General features: G+C 35.7%; 1 protein-coding gene across 5 annotated transcripts in view; it reads left to right on the top strand.

Annotated features, from left to right (window-relative positions):
* CNTN5 (contactin 5) overlaps positions 1-23,631 on the top strand; it is a 723,743-nt gene that overhangs the window by 553,688 nt on the left and 146,424 nt on the right. For all 5 annotated transcript variants that reach the window (XM_061457841.1, XM_061457839.1, XM_061457838.1 and 2 more), the window contains one exon: positions 11,109-11,312. In XM_061457841.1, coding sequence (XP_061313825.1) covers positions 11,109-11,312 — 204 coding nt within the window. The remainder of the gene's footprint in view (positions 1-11,108; positions 11,313-23,631) is intronic.

Below are 23,631 nucleotides of genomic sequence, written 5' to 3'. Positions count from 1 at the left end.
TCTCTTATTTTCTGCTTCTTTAAAAATAATTTGAAAAGTAATAACTAGACAGAAATGTGTAACTGGTCCAACTGTAGTAAATTCTCCCACAGAACATGTAATTTTCTATTTCTAAAAACCACTTTTCCAAATGTTATGACCCCCTTAAAAACCCCAGTAATTCCTTTAAAAAGTGTGCTAAGCTACACCAGAAACTGGCAGTTCTGTGTCCCTAGACACTCACTGGAGCTGTTCTTCCCCTCAGGGACTAAGAAAATGTAGTGAAAGAAAGCTGGTTGACCTTGGCCAATTAAGGCAGTGCACAGTGTTGGATGAAGGGGCAGCCCTGACAGGGCTCTGCTTAAGGGACGTGTCCTGTAGTTTCACAACCACACTGTTGTCAACAAATATTACCTCAGCTGCCGATTCAGGAGAATTAAAGTGAAAAGAGATACCAGGAGAAGGGGGAGGAAGCACAGGAGATACATTAAGCTAGAAAATGCATTGAGTATGTTGGTGCTCAGGATCATGCTCTGTTGCCTGTGTGGCTATTACTCTACAGTTTGACAAATGGGACAGTAATGATGAAAAGTTTCTGGAGTGGGCAAGCTGCTCTTTCCTAGAGACAAGTTACCAGCCTGTTACAGAGATGTCCCAGCAAAATACGCATAACAATCAGGAGCTTCTCAGTCTAATGATTAAACAAGACAGCATTGTCCTGCCAGGTTTAACAGAAGTCTATATTCATCTATATCTCAACCACATTTTTGGAACTAGTATTGTAAAGGTAGCAATTAAAGTGTCAGAAACTTTTTCTGTGGTGAAGACTACATAACTTCTAAAATAGCAGGAACCCAACATCATTAACAGTTTTAAGCAGTTACAGTCACAGAGGTACAGGGCTTTTGCAAAATTGACCCTCTCATTGACCTTCCTATTAGAATCCATTTGCTGTTTATTTCTGGTGTTTTACCAAGTTAGTGGCTGGAACAATACCGTTTTACAAATATGTCAGTTAGTTAAATGTCAGAAAGCCCATTTTGTTTCAGATAGAAAAATTCCGAATTAATCCCAATTACCTATCCACTTAACACCACAGAAAAAAAAACAGAGCGAGAGAGCACATATTAATCAATGTAACTAGGGAAAAGAAGCCAGAAATAAAATACTGATCACATAGCTGAAACAAGAGGAAAGACAAGAAGGAGGAATAGATGAGAAAGGATTTATTTCCAAGGGTCTGGAGTCCAGCTTTTTCCCTCCATTACCATTGTGGCAAAATATTAAGGGATAAAAAAGATGATGAAAACAATGGAGTTTTCAGAAAATGTAACTCTTACCAGACTAGGCATGATTGACTTAATTCAGTGGTGATTCTGGTAGACATGACTACTGAGAATGTTAGGTCGGTCTGTTCTTGATTCAGGAGGAGGCTTCGAACTGAACTGATCTGAGCTCTGTAAGATGCCATTAGCAAGTTTCCCTATGTAATAAAGTCAGTTATTCCTTATTTTCTAAGTATGATATAAAAGTAAACTTACAGCCATTTGAGGTGATACCATGCTTAATAAAACATAGATTTTCATTTAAAAAGTTCAGAAAGATTGTTCTAAATAAATGAAGTGCTCTAAAATCAATTCTAGTTGGGGTATCTAGCTTTCATTTTTCTTTTTCAAAGGGGAAAATAGAAATTGTTTAGAAATAATATATCTGTCTGTACTTAGGTTCTTTTGTCCTACCCAGTACAATTGTAACAGGCATGAAGGTAGTTATGACTTAACAGTGAATATATTAAAGGCCATTGCTTGGATTTTTCAAGGATAAAATGACTGCATAGAAAGAAGCATAATATCATAGAGTACAGGACAAAAATCTGCACGATTACAGATGAATCCGAGCCCTGTGCAGCAGTAGAAGTGCATCCTTTATCTTCTGACAACAAAAGATATTTTCCTGAGCAGTAAGAGTGGAGAAGTGACTTCTTTTTTATCACAATGCCATCTTTTTAACAATGTAATAATCAATACCACACTTAATTCTGATAATTTGTTTGCCCACTTCTATCTCCTGTGTTCTTCTGCTGTGCTCCAATATTGTTAAAATCTCAGCTGACGACTTCATTAACCAGCTAATACAATTCCTGTTGTGTTGATGCTATTACCCTAGAGTGGAGAATCTGTAAGTGGAAATTCTCATTTCATTTATTGGTTTATTGAAGTGTTAATTTTCATGGTATTTCCTCTTTCAATAATTATGAAAGTCTTCTATTGGAGACTGCAGGGATACAAATTCATGAAGAAGGGAGAACGAAAAGAAGGACAGAGATGATCCAATGAAGGGCTTGTCTTAATGTGGCTTTTCCTGCCACACTAAGTCCCATTAGGAGTTTAGCAAACTACCATGTAGTTCAATCCTGAAGAGTCCATTTTCAGCTGTGCCAAATGAAGATGGAAGGAAGGAGTACTACCAATTTTATTGAGGGTAACAGAGGGTGATCTACATCATATAAAATTTCAAGAAAAGACTAAAATTACCCTGCTAACAGACAAGTTCTTTTGACTTCACAGCATCATGCTTCAAGCCTAAAAGAGATAGGGGTTTGAGAAACATAGTTAATCTTCCTAAAACTAAGCGTGTACATAAAGGGAGCAGAATTGCCTGATGTTGGCATTACTTCAAGAATATTTCTCTTATGTATATATATACTGATACAGCAGGTGTCACTTTGTTCTTGCTAAGCAATTGAGAAGGAGAGATTATAATCATGGGACACTGCCCTAGGCTGAAAGTAAGACAACAGAAGGCTATGTATTATCTCAAAATAACAATTATGTGAAAAGTAGAAGATGGATGGAAGCAGTTCACTGGGTTTTCAGTAGTGCAGAGCAATGTACACAGGGACTTAACAGTGTGTTGCCTATATGTAGAAACGTTTAAGAGTCTCTACATTTCTAAATTTTAAATTATTTATTGTTGCTGAGGTTATTTCTAGTGATTTATTTGTACAACATGGTTGAATACCGTTATCAGCATTCTAGGGCAGTTTGCTAATGTGACATATCTTTTTCTTCATCTGCACTTTGAGTTATTTTTTAATGAAGGTGAAAAAAATAATCTGTCACTTTAAATATGGCCTGATTTTTGACTGATGGGAAGTCAGTTGCATCTTCTTCAGTTTTATTATATGAAAGTGATGATAATGGTACTGGTCTTGATTTGAGATCTTAGGATAATAAATACCATAGGAACAAAGGAGCAGGTGGAAGGAAGATCCATCAATCATATTGTGCCATATGGAATTCACCAAACATTGACCTGCAGATAGACCCAACAAAAGCCTTTAAATTTGAATTAAAATGCCTGCCACCAAGAAAATACGAAGCAGAGAAGCAGTGGCGTGTATCTGAAGTTCAGTATGTGCAGCCATTCAAAGGCAACTCTATAGACCCCGAGTATTCATTTTTTGCCAATACAATATAATTCCTATGACAACAACTGCATGTGAAGAATGGTGAAGGCTGTTAGAAAAGATAGTGTTCTGAAGTATAAACTAGAACTGCATTACCCTTTTATTTTCATTTCTACATCCAGAAACCTGAAATTGCATCTTTTAAAATAGGTATTTCTGCTACTATTAATCCTTCCTGGCATTGTGTGACATTAAGCGACAAATCTGTTTTCTTTCGTGGAAGCACAAAAAAAGCAAACTAAACCATACACATAAACTCCTTGAGAGACTGATAGTCTGATAACTGGAGTACTAGTATTTTCAGCTAAATTACAGAACCTGCTTAACAGACCTGTTGCTTAATGATGAGTAGAGGAAAGCTAGGGCTTCGAGATTTTGCATCTCTCAGATGGAAAAGATAACATAAGTCTTTGAAATTGACAGATTTGAGTGATGAACATCCTGTCATTAATTTGAGGTTTCGGGTTTGTTTTTTTTTTTATGAATGTGCTACTTATACCTTTGAAGTGTATTAATCTATTAAATGCATTAATCTGTTAAATGCATTAATCTAATTCAAAAGTCATAAAATGAAATTTCCATGTCATGCAGCAGCTCGCTTGGTACAGGATTCTGGTGTTCACTGCAGGTAACAGTGCTTTGGGGTATGGCTTTTCATTGTACTCACCCCTGCAGCAAACTTAGCTAAGAAGTAGACCATGCTGTAGTAACTATCACATCAGTGCCATTAAAAGGTAGAGAAAATCCAGCATCTTAGCATCATCAGAGAAAAAGAAAACTATAAAGTGTGAAAAAAGAGAAAAAGGAAAAAAAAACCACAGAACTTTAAATTCTGTTGAACACTTTACCAGAGAAAATAATTCCTCCTTATAATTATTCTATGCATCAATGTGTTTTTCTGAGCCTTAAACAATATTCTCACTATTTTTCCAATTCCACACTTCTCATATGAGTCCGATAGTTTGTCATTACCATAGAATTCTTGTTCATTCAAATTAAGAAACAATCAACTTGTATTACTGTACATTCAACACATTTGCATCACTGAAAAAGGTTCTAATAATGTTACCAAAATCACAGTTTACAAATTACTCATCCTGCACATTGGCCACTGTAGAAAAGCAGTTGAGATGACAATAAAACTAAGTAGAGCATTTGAAATCATGACTGTTATGGAAAAGTTGAAGAGATTTGGCTGATCTGGCCCTGAAAACAGAAGCCTGGTACACACAAGGATAATGGTCTTCCATTGTAACTGTAAAAGTTTAATATAGGTCATCAACAAAGCATTTTCTATACTTTCTGTGCAGTAAGTTGAATAAGTAGTAAACAGTATTAAAAAAATATAGCACAAATATTAATGAAAATTGTCAATGTATTAACTGAGCAATGAAATAGATTATTCTGAGGATCTAAATTTAGGAATTAAAGTCACTGGACATTTTTAAAGACTTGGCTGAGAATATCTAATCTTCCCTGAGAGCAAAAGAAGGGCCTCAATAAACTCATGTGGTTTTGAGTTCTGTTTGATCACAATATTTTGATTCTTTCTGGGACAGGTTTTTATTTTTTTTTTTAAATATGGAAATCATGCCAATGAGCTCAAATATGCTTAATAATCTAGGCTCTTTTCCCAGAAGCCATATTTTTGCTATATGCTATGTGCTTTCTTTAAAGAGCATATCTATGAGAAAGATATTTCATCAGTCTTTACATGTTTCAATGACTGGCTACATTTCATACATGTCAGATGTACTAATGAGACTATATTGATTGGGAGAATTGTGTTTCAGGTAAGTGAGCAGTAGATACTGAGCCCCCAGAGCAGAAAAGAAGCAGTTTCATTGCTAGCTGATAAATTGACAATATCTGTTTGCTGTATGTGCATGCATTACAATGCAACAAAAAAAATATCTTCATTAAGTATTTTCTTGGAGGATTAATGAGTACTGATAATAAGCCACAGCAGCAGAAAGAAATGTACCAAAATTATTTATCTGGCCATGGTGGGAAGCTGGAGGAACAACCCATTGCTATCATTCATCTTCGATAAAAAGAAGCCTTTTCCCCTCTGAATGTGAAGCATTCTCCATCATTAGAGGGTACTGCATATTGCACCCTAATTCTGTGGCTGGTGCACACAATATCCAAACAGTGACAGTGATGATAAAGGTGAAAACTGGGCTTGAGATAAAAAAGTTTTCATATTTTCAGCATGGGAGTTCTAGGTGTATAGTTTTCTTGCTAATTCATTTTGTGTAAACAGAATATTTCTGAATGGTAAAGCAAAGCCAACATGCAAATTTCATGATTTGTAGCTATTTATAGTAAATTCAGCCTGTGATTACGAGTGCCAGTTTTGCTGCTTTTTTATATATATAAAAAAAAAAAAAAAAGAAAGAAAAGAAGCAATTTCTTCAGAGTTGCTAAAAATCCCAGATTATCTCAGATTTTGGATGCCATTGGGCATCAGTGCCATTTATTCATCAAGTACTGCCATCTTGTGGAATTGGAGTAATCAGAGGAAATCCTAAACAGAGGAAGAGGAATGTATTTTCCCAACAGGATACTGTAGAAGATGTAATACTACATCTCCCACTGCATCACAAATAGAATATGCAAACCAGTCTTGTTTCTTGTACAAACACCATAACTCTGCAGAAAACACAATTATGGGATACGTGTTTGCAGGATTTGATGACATTGATGAAATATTTAACCACTGTATTGACCGTACATTTAAGTTTTAGTTGGCCTTAAGGGAGTTTCTGTGGCAATTTTCTTGCTATGACTTTGCTTGCCACCCGGAATACCACTTATCTCAAAACACTGATGAAAAGGCTGTCCAGAAATCTCATGTTAAATGGCTGAAACAAGCAATTTCTTAGGAAAAAAAAAGCCCTGAAGCAAATCTGGGAAACATTCAGTCCCTAACAAACACAGGAGTGAATATTTGGTGCTATTTGACTGATTCCAGCACAGCTCTCCTTACAATACTTGAGGGTTTATTTCTTAATGACCGACAGTGACAGAAAGACTTTTGCATTACCATAGTACTGACATTTTCTGCATCAGAATGGTATTTCCAGAAACACAATACAGCACTAACAAAAATGCTGATGTGTCAGTATGCCAGCGTGCCAGCTTCATCCATTATGGGAAGTACTTCACATTATGACAGGTCAGAAATTAGTGATGTTAAACAGAGAAAATAGATCTACAAAAATCATTTAAGAAATTACAGTAAACAAGATTTCACACTATAAATTCATTTTGGCAGGAGATAGATGGTCTCGTCTCACTACTTTATCACCAAGTGACCCAGATTTTCACCTACACAATCCACTAAAAAGTACTTAATAGAACACAGAAACAATTGGACATTTGGAAAGCTTTCTGAATGACCTTCAGAAAATATATACAAAGCTCCTTGGAGACATTCTTCTGTAAACAAGGCTGGTCATTCATAAAGAGAAATACCAGTTTTGCAGTTACCAAAACTACTTAAATAGTTTTTACACCAAGACAGAACTTCCCAGCAGAAGAGTCCTTCAGGCCAAGCCACATGAGAATTCCAATTTATAACTACTTCTATATTCATAATTTCTTTGGCTTTTTATGCTCTGTTTCTGTTTGCGTTGGTGAATAGTATCTGCATAAAAGTTCCTTTTGTGTTGGCAGTCAACTGCAATTTCCAAGAAGGTCTCTGCATCGTCTGTGTTGTTTTGGCATACGTGTCACATGAAAAATACAATAGCTGGGCATAAAAATAGAAAATAAACTCAGCATATGTTTTGTAAAGATATTCCAAACTTCTGTATACTGTAGTATTTAGTTACCTATTTTCATTTCAACTTTTTCCCTTATTGAAAGCAGAAAGAGCACAGCATAGAGAAACAATCTAATCAGTTTTTTCTCAAAAGGAGATGACCTCAGAAGGTTCACATCTATAGTAATTTCTTTCTGATTTTACAGTTGCAGTTTGTCTCATTTAGATTTTAGTAGCGCTGACTTTTTAGCTTCAACATCTCTTGCGGATCATTTGTTTACCTGTCAGGCTTGAGACGCATCTCTGGAATTTAGTTTTCTGTTATGTTCTTTGTGCTTAGCCAAATGTCACTGATTCTAAAATATTTTAACATAAACCATTATATGAAAATACAGGCTTGAAGTAGTTCAGTGATAACTGAAGTGAGCTGTGTACAAATAGGACTAGTGTCATCTGGTCTTAGTCTTCTTGTTCTGAAATTCAAAATGTTTACTCAGCAGTTTACTATTTTGGTAGAGTGGGGCTTCAGGTAATATTTAAAGGCAAGCTTCTCTTCTTGTAGCTAACATGCGCTCCTGTGATGAACTGCTGTAGGACTTGTGTCGTGTAACTATGTTCACTGTTGATTCAGAATATTTGACCGTGTGCTGTAAATGACAGACTTGTCTATAATAGACATCAATGTTTTAAATCTTGATTCTTCATCATTCTTTATTAGTTATATTTTTATACATCATTGCAATTATTTGGGTATTCTCTTATTCACAATACTACCAGAAGAAAACATAAAACAAACCAAAACAAAGCGACCCCCCAGGTTTTGTACTTGGACAGCCTTCAGTATGAATTCTGTGGTTTTAATTTTGCTGGCATATAAACTGGGAACAGTCAGAGCCACAGAGCACAAACACCAGTGCATGTTCCATCCTCTGCTATGGCTTCAAATCTATAAGTGTGTGCCTTTTGTGCAATGGGTCAATGTCAAGGTATACCCATTTTCCCATGATTGCAGTCATTCTTTTAACACTCTTTTGTAAAATAACTTCTGCAGGATCATCCATCTATTTCTGTCAGCTAAAGACTGTTGGGACCCCAGGTCCCAAGCCAGCTGTGGTTGTTTCTGACTGTTCTGCATAGAATGCATTGGAAATTGCAGAGTTTCTCTAAGATATTTCGACTGAAGCCTATGTATGCTGTATGGACATAACCTTAAAAATCATATTTAACAATTGGCTGAACTAATTAACCAGGTCTAATAGGAAAGGAACTTCATAAAGTGTGTAAGGGGCTTTTCACTTTCAAAAAAAAGGTGCAGAATTCCAGACCAGTTCCAGAGCTGAGCATTCAGATGCGAAGTCTTTAAGTATTTAAAAATTGTATTCTCAGAGTGTTGCTGTTTAGAAATGAAAAACAGGAGTAATTCCTTCAATGTCAATGCACTGACAATGATGTAAAAGTAAACTGTTAACACTTTTGTCTAGTGGACAAAACACAGATGGTGTAGGTCTGAACAAATAACAACTTGAAATCTGTTCCTTAGGAGTATTTGTAATTAATAAATGAATGATTAACTTCATATGGTTTTTAGGCTACAAGTGGAGAAAATTCTATTCTACATGAGCTACCAATGAACCCACAATGATGACTACTTTGCATTTGATTTGAACTCCTTTTAAACCAGAGCAACTAGTAAGGCTGATTACTTTCCCTCTGGATTGGTAACAGGTGTCTTCAGTTAAAGCCTATGCGTTTGCCTTGAACTTGTATGTTCATTGTCACTTTGTAGAATTTTATGCAGCCATGAATCATTTCTACTAGGTAAGACATGATAGCAAAAGTGGCAATAAAATTTTGGGGGCTAACTAGTATTTTGCTTTTGGAACTTTTGAACACCTGGGGACTCTCTGTGAGCCCTGAATTCCTTAGGGTTTTGTGTAACCTCTCAGAATTACAATTAGCTCTGAAAAAGGTTTCAAGCAAAAAGTCAGTGTGTGCAGCTTAATTCCCCTGTTTCAGAGAAGTCTTCCTCTACTGTCAGGTAAATATTGTTAATCCTTTAACATAGCTGTTTTTGTACTAATTCCATCATTTTTTCATAAGAAAATTTTCATCTGACTTAAAAACTAGATAGAACTTCTTCAGGATTAATCCAGAACATCCTGCATCTCTGCATCACTGTTGTGATCTAATTAACTGTTGTCTTATATTGGTTAAAAAACAGTTATTGTGCTTTGCTGTTACTTTCTGACCACTGTATGAGGGAACAGTACAATGTAAGGATTGAAAGAACAGATCAGTTGGAACTTCTGCTGCTTTCTGTACTGTTCCAGTCAAAGCACACTCCTGGCTATGGCATATATTTAACTAGGCTGTTAGTGTATTTCACACTTCCTGTACTGCGAACAGCTATACCAGTTCCTCTTCCATCATTAGCAGAAAAAGACACAGAAAAAAAAATAATTTTTGAGGTGATTCCTCTCATTCCTTTGACCCTTTCATTTTCCAACTAACTTTATATAAAGAAAACATTTTGACTGTAGTGGGGATAAAAGTATGAGGCAACCAGGCTGACATAGGTGCAATTACTGCCTTCATATTGCTGCAGAAGCTGAGAGTAGTCACCTAAGAATTCTGAGCCTAAAAACTTGGAACTTGCTATATGAGTGGAGCACTTTGCAGTAAAGTTTTGGAGCATCAGTAAAGACTTTATATACTGAACTAGCTTCGGCTTTTGTGATTTTGGAGTCTATTCTGTAAAAACTATCATGAGGGGAGATTATGGAAGAAATTCCTTATAGCAAATGTGCCAATTTAATTAGTGAAGGATATATTTTTAAAGTGTAAAGACAAAATGAATCAGTGAAAGATAAGATTGAAAGGAGAACAGCATGCATAAAAGTATATTTAAGGTTACGCCTTTAAAGTCTGAATTGGTGGAAATCCACATGAATAATTCCCTGAAAGGAATTCCCTGCTAAATCAGAATCTCATTAACTTTACCGATACTTCTAATGCTGAGATATTAATGTGTCTAGGTTTTTAATAAATCATGATGTGACCTCATATAGAATAATAGGAAATAATATTTTTTTCTCAACTAATTATTATGAGTATAAAGGGAAAAACTTTTCAGGCGAACAAAATGATTCATGGGATAAAAATAAAAACCAGGCTACTGGCTTTAATTACCATTTTTAAAAATGACTGATTAATTACCATTTTTGAAAATGACTTTGATCCGTCAGATTATGAGGTGAAGCAGTTGGTAGCTTTGGTTTAAGGAATTATTCATTGATTGTAGGGACTTAGCTGCATGTAGGAAGGGTTCTGAGCTTCTTCAGAGAAGCAGATGTAGAAGACAGAAGCGTAGTGGAGTAATATGACTAATAAAAAAATGTTAAGCAGTTATTAGAATCTGCTGATTTTAAAAAGCGGATGTTCAGAATAAAACCTCTTTATGCACATAGTTGCCAAAGTCATCCCTAGCACTATAGGAAGCATCTTGATATATTTCACTGCAAATCTGAACGAGTAGAGACAAGAATGCTTTTTATATTATTTTTGGCTTGACCTGAATGATTAAAAAAGGGAATTATCTGATATTTTATGAATATTCTCTGATTCAATCAAATAATTTAATTATTTTTTTCTGAACTAAATATTTCTTCCCAGGAAAGTGGTGGACTTGGTGTTTATGCTATTTGCAAAATTCCAAGGGGAGGAAAAAAAAAAATCTCTTCAATTTTAAATTAAATAAAAAGTTTAAAGCTTTTTTTTTTCCTAGACTATGTCAATAAAATTAATTAACTTTATTTATTGGGTGTATCCGTTAACATGACAGAGTCTTGTTTCCATAATTATCACTTTTTTTTTTTCTCTCTGTTCTTTTAGAGATCATCTATAGCTGGGTATTTAATGAATTCCCATCTTTTGTGACAGAAGACAGCAGACGCTTCATCTCTCAGGAGACAGGCAATCTCTACATCTCCAAGGTGCAAACATCTGATGTTGGCAGTTATATATGCCTGGTAAAAAACACAGTGACAAATGCCAGAGTTTTGAGTCCTCCTACACCTCTGACACTGAGAAATGATGGTAAGAAAGGCATTATTTCTGAGTACCATATGGAAAAGTAAAAATACTAAGCCAAAAACATTCTATTTAATTTAAGAACCATGATTTTATTGTTTTTCAATATATGCATGCATTTACTGCAGCAACCAGCAAAGGAAAGGTGCTCATAGAGACAGTTTCTTTTAAAACATCTAACAGTTGTGAGAATATTTAGACCTCTGAAGGCTGAGGTGCAATCTCACACCTCCTGATGTATTTCATTTAGAACAGTTACTGCTTGCTATTCTGGTGCTCTGTCACTGACAGAGAGAAGCAGTAATGTCTGTTTCTTTAGGGCTCTGTTCAGTTGCCTCAACACAGGTGGCCCCTGCCACACTGAGACACCTGAGACATCCACAGGGGGACTGGCAGTTACCACACAGGGCATACAGATCAGCAGCAGGATGCCAGGAAGTGCATTCATGCATCTCAGGTGACACAAGGCACACATGGTTAGACAGCTGAGCAGAGGATGTATTGCTTAAAACTTTACCTGTTGCTGCACTAAAGACATGTAACACTTCAACACAGCAGTTCAATACACTGATTAAGTACCAGCAAGAGTATTGCAATAGCTTTGATTATAATAATAGTTACCCAGGTAGTTTGGGATTTCATCAAGGCATAGAAATGCAGTATTTTTTTCTGTAAATAAATACCTAAATCTTATTATTGAGAAGTGTCTTAGGATTCCCACACACACACCCCAAATCAAAAGAAAATACCTTGCACTAATATTTCTTATGGAACAGTGTGACATTTCAATATAAATGATATGTAACTCCAATTCTTTCAGAGTATCTGCCTATAGAGACGATTGTGTTATTTGCTCTTTTGCAGCTAAAAGATTCATATTTATTGCAATATAATTGCCTTTGTTGTTTTTTTTCTGTCAAAATAATGTTATTTTTGAGAGTAATAATTAATAATTCCATGTCTATATTTTCCTTTTTCCAAGATGTTCCACATTTAGTGATGGTTTCTAGTTCTTCAGAAATACATTTCAGCAGTTCAGCATATGTGAATTCATACTTGCATAAATCAGAGAGATTGATCATGGATTGTAGAGAAAGGAAAGAGACTTTGAGCCTTTTGTCTTGCCTATACCTTTTTCTAGAAACAAGGTTGGTCCTATGCTGTAGAAACTGCTTATAAACACAGATGACTTCTTAGTTTAACAGAGTTTAGTAAAAAATGTCTTCACAGATTAGAATGGAATTAAGTTATTGTTCATGATAATAAGATGAAATTTCTCTCTGCACAGCATGCAGCCTCTGCAGCAAAAAGCTGAATCTTTTACTGTATCATTTACTATTTTCTTTTGCTGGCTTAGTACCTATGCTAATTATTGAGTTTCAAGTGTTTAGTTTTACTGATTTAAAACAAACAAACAGCAAAATTGACTAGATATGCTTCTATTTGGTCCAGCTTTGTGCAGAAATTCAACAATTAAATATCCATATCATACTAAGAGTACATAGGCACACAATGCAGTTTAAGAAATAGAGTAAATAAGAATAAAGGTAGCAGTCTAAATCTCTGAGCTAAGAAACACAATCTGTGAAGGAAAACTGCACAGATTTTTCTAAATGTCAAGTGGGTAGTATATACCAGCCTCAAGCAAATTCGTGTTTCACTGCTGGCTGTCATATAACTGTCATAATCCAGCCTTCTGATCTGTGCTGGAGTATTGGGGAGGCATTTGTACATGGATGAACTGCTCCTCAGCAGTTTCACAGTTCATTTTTTTCACATGTATAATTTCTACCAGGCTTCCATGCCTTAATTTTTACCTGTTGGAATCTCTGAAAAGCCCCTTTATTCCAATTAAGTTCTTTAGTATTTCTTAGTAGACTGCTTGCTTTCCTATATGACCGAGCAGGTTTCTCGGTGAAGAGACCCAGATTGTCTGCCTAACTTTGCAGTCTCCACAAACCTACCACGAAAAAACATTCAGGAAAATTCTGGTTGCAAAATAATATTTATGATTTATGACCTCTGCCATTTTAGGAAGTTCTACGTCCTCCACAGAATGCAATAATATGGGCATCTTCAAAACTAATATAAAAGTTCCAGTAATGCTAGCGTGCCTTTTCTTTGTGATAGAAATTGCTTTAGGTTATATTGCCTTGTTCATTGGCAGATAAAAAAGGGTGATGACAAAATTTTTAAAATACATATACATTATACTCCAAAATAAGGGATAATATAGCTGCTGAAAAGAAGTGCCCAGTAAAGTTAAAGAAAATTAGAGTAATTTGTGGAGAAAGAAACAGCTGAGGATGGACCCTAATAAGGGAGAAATTAAGAATATCTAAGCAGCTGAAAATTTGTTTGAAACTATGTTGCTGAGTTACATGATTTTGAATATGGCTTTTTAAGCTTTTTTTATTATTTAAAAAGTAGAAAACAGATTTGTCAGAAGCCACAAGAAGAGCGTGTGTTTTTAAACAGCTTTTCCAAAAGCCACAATATAAATAAAGCTGTTCATATAGTCTGTATTCTCATATGGACATATGTATCTAACTCAAAATTCAACTTCATATACTTATTGTCATTTACTGATTTTGATATCGAAAGAGTACCTGTACCCAGGAGACTGGGCAGCTTGTGACAAAAAACACTCTTATACCAACATTGGTCTCTATCTATGGGGAAGAAACCAAATGAAATTAAGGCTTTCTGTCAAACTGCAAAAATGTAGGAACTTCCTGGGCTTTTATTAATCTTCTATTTCTTTTGTATGTGTCTCAAAGAGGAACTTAGCTCCGTGATATGAAGCACATTAAATAAAAACATCAAGAAATCCTTCAATGAATTCCGAATAAAATGAATACCTCATTTGTTCAGATGTCCTTGACAATCAGTCATTTTGTACAATTCAATTTTACTTCAAGTTGGGTTATAAAAACACTCTAAAATTCTAGCTGAGGAGAGAAAAAGTTTTAACATGAAAAAAAAATTACTCATAATTTCATTAAGTGCCTTTATAATGTATTAGAAACTTCGAAGAATTATTTAATAACTGCTTACAAATAATACACAGGTTGTTAAAATGGATCTTTGCAGGCTTGGATGCTGATTGGGAGCAGCAAATTATCTTGACTAATAAAAACCAACAGAAAGCCTCTTCAAATTTAGGAAATAGAAACCTAGAGAGTATAAAACATTTGATGCTTGATTATATAAGGCAGTTGTTTCAAGTTCACACAATTTCATTCCAGTTTTTCTTCCTTTTATATATATATATATATTTTTTATTTCTCTTGAAAGGATATTAACTTTAACATTATTACTGTGCAGATGAGAATTAAGTAATACTTCATTTTATCTCCATGTAGATACTGCCTAGTGCTTTGCTGCAGTGAAGTTTCCAGGAAAACAAACAAAACCCTGTACAGTATCAGACATCAGAGGGCATTTTCTACTGTGTTCCATTATACCGAAGTAGTTAATACCTCAACAGAGGTCGGTGTATCTAACCAGACATATACTCACATAACTGAATGCAGACCACCTTCAAATTTTTTTCCATGTCATCATATTTGTCCAATCTGAATCTTGTCTGTCCTAATACTATTGATTAATTCTATGTGATTAATAGTCTCACATAATGATAAAATGTATAGTTCTTAAAGAATTAAGGATGCTAATTTCTACTTTTCCATGATGGAATGTGCTCTGCATGTGTTTATCAGGTTGAACTCGGAGATATGTTGTTTGGACATTACTGGGTTATCTAAAGATCTCTTTCCTAGCATTAAAAAAAAAGTTTGGGAGAAATCATAGAAATTTCCCCAGTTGTGGAAATTAATCAATAAAAAGGACCAGCATGGGATGGTTAGTTATTAAGTAATACATGCAAATAAAGGTAGGGCAAAATCAACAGTTCCACAGACATAGGCTATTTTCACCCCCAAAGAATGCTGACAGTTGTTAATTAACTGATAACTAACATTAAAAAGATGCACTTAAAGATTAACCCTAACGTTTATAGTCTGCCAGTTTTCCCCTTCCAGAAATGCATAGATCTTTTCTTTAGTACTTGCATTACTAGCTTTGTCTTCTAATATGTTTATTCATATGGAGCTGAATTCTACAAGACACAAACCATACCCATATTGTAATGAGAGCTGAAAATACTTACACAGCTCTGATTTAATCCTGCCAGCTTTTCTGGAGTTTCTGACCTTGTACACTGCATCATTTGTGTGGGTTATATTACAATTAACTTACACTTTTAAGTGTCCAGTCACATCTTATAAAATAATTGTTCAAATCTATAAAAAACATGCAAGATTGGCTAGAAACTGTGGGATCTCCTCCTAATGCTGCAGGACAGAATGTAAACCTGAAATGATCCTACTTTGATTTGTTTTTAAGCAGAGCCAAACTGTCTTTGCAAAATCAAGTTTGATCTCTAGCTGTATACAAAGACGGATAGCACTGACAGAGGCGTCAAAGTACGCAAGGTCTGCTTTAGGGGGAAGGCTGATAAATTGCCAATGTCCTTGCACAGCTATTACTCTTGTGGTAAATATGTTGTTTTTCCACTAAAATTGTAGTAAGGTGTTTTAATGATGGGTCATAATGAAACTGAAAATTAAAGATTTCCCACAGTCTTTGCTTTTCTAATAAAAATACATCCTTCAAGGGTTACAGGTATTCTGAAGAAACACTTCATCTGTTTCATTCTGGCTCTTGTGCTTAGATCCCACTACACAGTTGTCAAAAATAATAGGATGAAAGGCAGGATTAAACAAAGACATAAAATTGGAGGGGGGAAGATTCTTGGTTTTGTTTCAAAGCATAAAATAAATGAGCTCAAGAAGAAATTATTCCTCTCAATTCAGTTCAGGATTGGGAATGATGTTGCATCAAATGGTAGCTATTAAGATTTCAGACAGAGTGTGGTGTTAATGTTATAACTAACGGTGACCAAATTAAAGTTTCAGCAAATCATAGAACAGAATCACAGAATAGTTAGGGTTGGAAAGGACCTTAAGATCATCTAATTCCAACCCCCCGACAATGGCAGGGACACCTCACCCCAGACCATGTCACCTAAGGCTGCCCTTCAACACTGCCAGGGATGGAGCATTGATAATGAAAATAACCTTTACATTTGCAGATGGTTTTAAATGATTAAGAATGGTCATAATTAATGTTTTGTGTCTTACTGTCTGAGGATCTTAAATAGAAGTTCACAAGTGACTGCTTGCTTTGCAATCCTGTGGTAAGGCATAATGTTCAAATCATAGAACCATAGAATAGTTAGGTTTGGAAAGGACCTTAAGATCATCTAGTTCCAACCCCCCTGCCGTGGGCAGGGACACCTCACACTAAACCATATCACCCAAGGCCTCATCCAACCTGGTCTTGAACACTGCCAGGGGTGGAGCATTCACAACCTCCCTGGGCAACCTATTCCAGTGCCTCACCACCCTTACAGGAAAGAATTTCCTCCTTATATCCAACCTAAACTTCCCCTGTTTAAGTTTTAACCCATTACCCCTTGTCCTATCACTACAGTCTCTAAGAATAAATTGTCAGTTTGGTGTTTTTGTCAACATAGTAAAATAAATTAACTGTGAACAGTAGATATTTTGCTTGAGGTTAGGACTGAGGTAAGCTTATAACAAGGATGACTTGTTGTTGTTGTGTCTAAAAAAAGGGGGTATTTTAATAGCTTTTGTTAATGGAAGAGAAATGTTAGTGTTGGCTTGATCTCTCTTATTGAGGAAATAATAGGTTCTTGTATTTTCCTGGCTATATGAGGAGTCTCAACTGGAAAACATTTCCCATATAGGAAGCTCTTTCCAGTTAATTAGGTAACAATGACAGTTAGAGCAACACTGCTTTGTGTCCTAATTGATGGGAAACAAATGAAAAATTCTTTCTTGGATACTGCAATAATTTTGACACTTTTAGTACCTAACTGAAAAGGGGATATTTTGTTTTCATCCTGTAGAAGAATGATGCACGTTACAAGAAAAATGGAGTTTTAAGGTCATATTTGAAGTGCAAACAATTATGTCATTTACTGTAGGAGAAATTAAGTTCTTTGAAAAATGTGAACATGCTATCAGGAAGATAATTAAAAACCCCATGAAAATCAGGTGCTCCTCTTAATAATTTAGATTAAATAAATAGCTTTTATGAACCTGACCTGGATGAAAAGTAGGCAAAAATAAACATTGGCCAATAATGCCCCAGAAAAATCTGCTACAGGTTTCTTGTGCCAAGTTCAATGCAGTCTCCTCCTCTGTTAAAAAAAAAAAAAAAAAAAAGCAGTGCTAGTTCTTTCAGCTTTTTATTGATTATATTTTTGGGCCTCTCAGCAACACGTGTGGTCTAACATGAGGAATCCTGATTTTTGTTTATGTGTATGGGCGCGCAGAGAAATTATCTATATACATAGTCTGAAAATGTTCAAGTTATCAAGTTTCCATACAACTGTATCTGCATAAATCTTCATACTGGAATGTTGTATACACAAGTTGTTCAGATGCCCTCACTCATCTCCAAATATCCAAGGGATGAAGTTCAATTTCACACCATGTGTTGGGTTTATAGAAGAGCTTAGTTTCTATATTACGCATATGTGAGAAATTTTATGGATTGAAGTCTAGGTTATGACTCAATAAAGACTCCTTTACATAGAGAGAGCCAGCAACCTTGGTCATACTTGCTGTCTGCTTGATGTTTTCAAACACAGGAAAACAGAGATCTTGCAGCCCAAACTGTAGACTATTCTGGCCACTCATTCAAAGAACTAGAGAGAACATTGCTGCACCCTTCATTGCTTATTCTGAGATTACCTCATTACTTTTATGTCCTTAAGATTCGCCCCAGTTCCCTTCAGTCATAACACAACCACTTAAAACCGAAAATTAAGTGCTTTTAGTTGTATTTACCGTTTAAGACAGGTAGAAAGCTCTTATGTATATATTGCAAACATACATAACATTTATCAGTCATAAATAACTAATTTTAAAGTATTTCAAGATCAGAATACTGTTACTATAAAGGGCTTTCTAAATAGAGTTCAGAGAGTAACTGCTGGACTAGTGAAATGCAGTATAATACAGTTCTGGTTTTTGCTCAGAGTTAATTTTCCTCCCAGTAGCTGATACAGTGAGTGTCTGGGTGGTATTGCTGGCTTATGTTAAAACACGGCAAATATATAGATGAATTTTAAAGTGGGAAGAGGAAAGTTTTGTTTAAATTTTAATCATCTTGTTTGGTTAAGTGGGACCTTCTACATTTATAACTTCATAATTAGAAATGCATAAACATCTTATCCCCTAGTTGTAAACTAAAGGTTTGTCCCCTTCTTGTGATATATTATGAATCACTAAATTTTCTTTAATATTAGGACAGATTCTAGAATTTCCATCTAGTGTATGTGATTTACTCTCTGAGTAATGTGAAAACGTTGGTACTTTACTGTTCAGTGTATTGCACAATGCAGTTTCACATGATCATCTTTAGGGCTTTTCAAAGGGTAAATTTATAGCTCAAAACTTGGCTAAGAGATCTCTAAATGAAACGAATTCTGTTGGCTGTTATCATAACACAGCCATTCCCATTGTAAATTTTTAGAGACCTGGAGCAGGTGCTGGTCCTTCCACTTAGAATGAGGTTAATGGCAAGTGAGTCCCAATGCATTGAAAATTTCTGCTGCAGTCAGGATATAATGGTGTGTATCATCATTATATTTGAATTAATTTGGTTTGTGTTGTGAATTTACTGTCATTGTGAGACATTTAATGGTGCAGATCTTCTGGGAAAATGTTAAATATTCATTTGTCACAAAAAGACCCATACCATATAGAACCCTAGTTTGCATCACAGGTTCTTGATAGGAGAAGAATTTATTCATTAACATGCCTGCCATCATTTCTTTGTCAAACTTTTCTTAGGTTTGGGTATAAATATTCACACAACAGTTCATAATTACAATGTGGTAGGAAACTCAATTTCTAATAGGAATTTCTTACGCAGCAGGACAAGTTCATCACTCCTTGAGAGTTTTCCCAGAAACTGAGAAGAACATCCAAACTAATATGAATCCCCAATAATTTTGTGAGCAGTATCCAGGCTTTAAGAGAATCAGATTAACGTTCCTCCACCATCTGATTTAGCTCAGGGACTTCACCCAAAGCTCTCAGGCAAACATTCTTAATCACTGAGCTACAAGGGTTTTACTATTTGCTAATAAAATAATGGTAAGTATAAAATTGTGCCTAATCTTTCTCTTAAGTACAAGAAAACTTTGGCTTTCATTTTCTCTAGCTCTCTAATGATGTTTGACCCAGAATCCTATATTCTTTTCTAGCTAGTGTCTTAAAAGCTTACCAGTCATTTATTCAAGTATTCCCTGTAACCTGTTCCATTCAAAATTAGTTTCTGAAGTAAGTTAAAGTCCTATTACTTAAATCAGTTTGGAACAAACCCAAATCATTTTAGCTGAAAGGGTTTAAGGAGCTGTCATGGAAGCTCATGTTCTGGGAGATTAAAGGGGTAGTTAACGTATATGGAAGACTAATGGAACAGAAGCATTATCCTCTGCACACAGTTGGAGTAAACTGGAGTAAGATGATGTCATGATTTCTCAGCCATGTGATATTTTTTCCCCATGAAAGCAAGAAGTCTTCTTGACTCAAAATTTTTTTCTTGTCTTCTTGACTCACAATTTTTTTCTTGTCTTCTTGATTCACAATTTTTCTACACTCTTCATCTGAGCTGTAAAAGTCATGGAGTGGCAGGCTAAACGAAGAAGTAGAGCAGTCCTTTTCAAAGTGATAATGACTGATATCCTGTCTGTAGCTTTTTTGCTTGTTCTTAGCTGAAAGGACTGGCAGTCAGAAAGTGATCTTGCTACTTTATTCCATTCTCTATTTCCATTAAATGGCCAAAAGGAAATAGAGTAGTTTTAGCTGTAGCAATATCTGTAAATGTTTGAAATTTTATTACATTTATTCTAGGGGTATGTGAGCACCTCACAATCTGTGTTTGTCACGTTGTTGTGATATAGTGAAATGTATCATCTCTAGTGAGACCCCAGTAGGCGTTCAGTTATGGTGTCCCCAACATAAGAAAATATGAAACTTGGAGCAAGTCTGGAGGAGGCCATGAGGATGATCAGGGGGCTTGAGCACCTCCCATGTGAAGACAGGCTGAGAAAATTGGGGCTATTCAGCCTGGAGAAGAGAAGGCTGTGTGGAGACTTCATAGTAGCCTTCCAGTACCTAAATGGGACCTATAATGATGCTGGAGTGGGACTCTTCATCAGGGACTGTAGTGGTAGGATAAAAGGTAATAGCTTCAAACAGGGAAGATTTAGGTTAGGTAAAAAGAAGAAGTTCTTCTCTGTGGGGGTGGTGAGGCACTGGCACAGGTTGCCCAAGAAAACTGGATGTTCCAGCCTTGGCAGTGTTCAAGGCCAGGCTGGGCAGAGCTTTGAGTATCCTGGTCTAATGGGAGGTGTCCCTGCCCATGTCAGGGGGGTTGGAACTTGATAAGCTTAAGGTCCTTTCCGAGTCTAACTGTTCTATGAATCTATAATTCCATTTTTTGATAGAAAACTAAAATGCGGACAACAACATAGCAAAGGGTTCATAGGACACTTTGCACAGTAGAGATTTGAACTCAAGCCACAGGTTTGCAGCCAAGTCAGAGGAACAACTTAAATGAAACCACTTATTAAAATTAAATCTGATTTTATTAATATTTTTTCTTAGCTGGGTTGGAGAATATGTGATTTGTGGAGAATCACTCTATGATATTTTCATGATTGTAAAAAAATGTCTGAAGGACTAAATAGGGAAATCAACTCTTCTATAAATATTCGTAACCATTTCTGCCCATGTGACTAACAGACCATTAATTCTAATCAGGTCTAGCTGTGTTTGGTCCTGGGATAATTTGAGTTATTTGAATCAGTGCCTTTTTCAGTAATTAGAGCTACAGCAGAAAGGTATTTTGTCTCAGTTGAGCTTCACCTAGCCGGGGAAGACCTTGGCTAGACAGGCATGAGGCGAGCTGTCCTCACAGGCACTGAAAGGGCAGACACACAAAAACTAGGAAATGTAAGGTGGAATTGTTTCAGAATAAAACCCAGGGCCAAGATTTACTTAAACAAGAAAATTTGGCTTTTAGCCCTTTATTTCATCACAGAAGAAAATTCAAGATCTGGTAAGTTGGATTTTGAAGCAGTGCTTCATACCAATCACAAATTCAGCACTACCCACATCTGTACTCAGCTGAAAAGCACAGCTTGTAAAATAAGGAGTGCAATAAACTAACTAAAGAAGCCTAAGGAAGATTGAATCATGGGAGTCATCTCTAGGAAAGGAAAAGGTTGTCCAAAATGAAATATCTTCATGGGACGACACAGCACAGGAGCATTGAGGGAGGCTCCCCGTTCTACAGTGCTCAGACCACATGAGCTCTATGATTTGTTAGACACTTAAAAATCATATTTTATGTTTCTATTCTTTGCTGATCAGTTTTATTTATTGTTGTAATTCATGTTTGATAACTGAAAATAAAAAATGACTGAGAGAATTTTTTATGGCCTTAGCCAAACCTCTGAAAGAGAGTCATGTATATTAAGTCTGAGAGAGATTGATTCTGTTGCACATAACTCAATGCCTTGGTAGTTCTTAAAAGTTCAGGTTCCTTTTAGCACCCGATACAAATGAACAGAAGTCTTGATGAAAATGCAGATGGTGATTGTTTTACCATTACTGACTTTTAGTGACCATAACAGAAACTGGAAAAGATAAAGATCCTGGAGGTACAGCGGCATAGCAAAGCAATTATACTATAATGTGGGAAGGTTAAGGCCTTTGTAATTCTCTTGATGTCTGTGCAGCTTTAATAGGCTCCTTGGTCTCAAATATCATAAATAATAAGGATTAAAAATATCTCTTTGCAATAATAGACTTTTGTTTCCTAATTTTCATAGGGACACCAAGGAATTGCTCAGTAATTTTTCTTCATTTTTTAGCCAGTTGCTGCAGGCATGTCACTTGCTAATGTAACAATAACCCAGAAGAACAGGACGTGGTACAAAGCTTTAGTAGATCAGAATTTCATTAGGAATATGAAATTATGGCATGGCTCTTGAATATCATTCAATACTTGTACAAATTGCACCTACTAAAGAGAGTTAATGTAAGTAAAAAGCATAAGAGCTGAAAGATAATATTGTTCCTCAGATGTATTCATAAATACTGTATTAATTTAAAAGCAAGAATACCTTATTTCTATTTCCAAAATGCATTTTTTTTTTTCAAGGCTAAAAAGGCAAATGTTTAATAGTATACTACAAATCAACACAGCAATTTTCAGGAACAGAGCCTTACACAAAGGAAAATAAACCCCCCTTTGTTTAAATCCATTGAATCACAAAATGTGTCAGCAAGTATGCCCAGTCAACAGATGCCAGAGATTTAAAAGGAGCACCTCAGGAGTGTAAGACTTCACCGCAAAATGTAAATGAACTGTTTTCAGTAGTATTCACTACAAGGGAACTTAAGGAAGTTTCTCTATCAAGTTTGAAGTTCTCCTAACTGAAGATTTAATAGATGAGATTTTAGCTGAAATATTGACATTACAAATATTAACAAATCCCCAAGGCCAAGCTCATACAGAAGGAAGCAAAATGGACCATTTTCCTTCGCTTGGCCTCAGGCATAGGAGTGTAGGTAGAAAAGGGGTGGGGGTGTTTTAAAGAGACTCCTAGGAACATCTGAGGAACTACAGACTGGTAAGTCTGACTTCTGTGTCTTGTTAAGAAAAGCACAGAAAAGTACAATTAGGGGGATTGTATTTGTCACAGACCCATGTAGTAATCTGTCTTACCAGACGGTCATATACCATAAAGACAGCTTTTAAAAAGAGAGGTCACGCTTCAATCAATATGCAACTTTCCTGAAAAGTATTGGAGAATATGAACAGGAATGGTCAAGTTAATGCTGTGTACTTTTGTTTCAAATAGCTCTTGAGGTCACTCATCAAAGGCTGTCAATGAAATGAAATTCTCAGAAGGGTTGAAGGGCAGCCCCATTTTGAATTAACAACACATGGGGAAAAAAAGTTCACCTGTTTTAGGAGCATCTGATCATTTTAGAGAACAGGGAGTTAGCCAGTGAAGCCACAAAATAGAATCATAGAATCATAGAATAACTAGGGTTGGAAAGGACCAACTAACCATCTAGTTCTTTTTCTGGTACTTCAGCATTCAACACATAAATGATCTGGAAAGGAAATGAACACAGAAGTAGAAAAG

Source organism: Pezoporus flaviventris, unplaced genomic scaffold, assembly GCF_033815535.1.
Source record: "Pezoporus flaviventris isolate CSIRO_AGI_PZ_B2104156 unplaced genomic scaffold, CSIRO_AGI_Pfla_v1 ptg000025l, whole genome shotgun sequence".
NCBI lineage: Eukaryota > Metazoa > Chordata > Aves > Psittaciformes > Psittacidae > Pezoporus > Pezoporus flaviventris.
The sequence above is the reverse complement of the archived record's forward strand: the minus strand, read 5'-3'. Positions and strand labels throughout refer to the sequence as shown.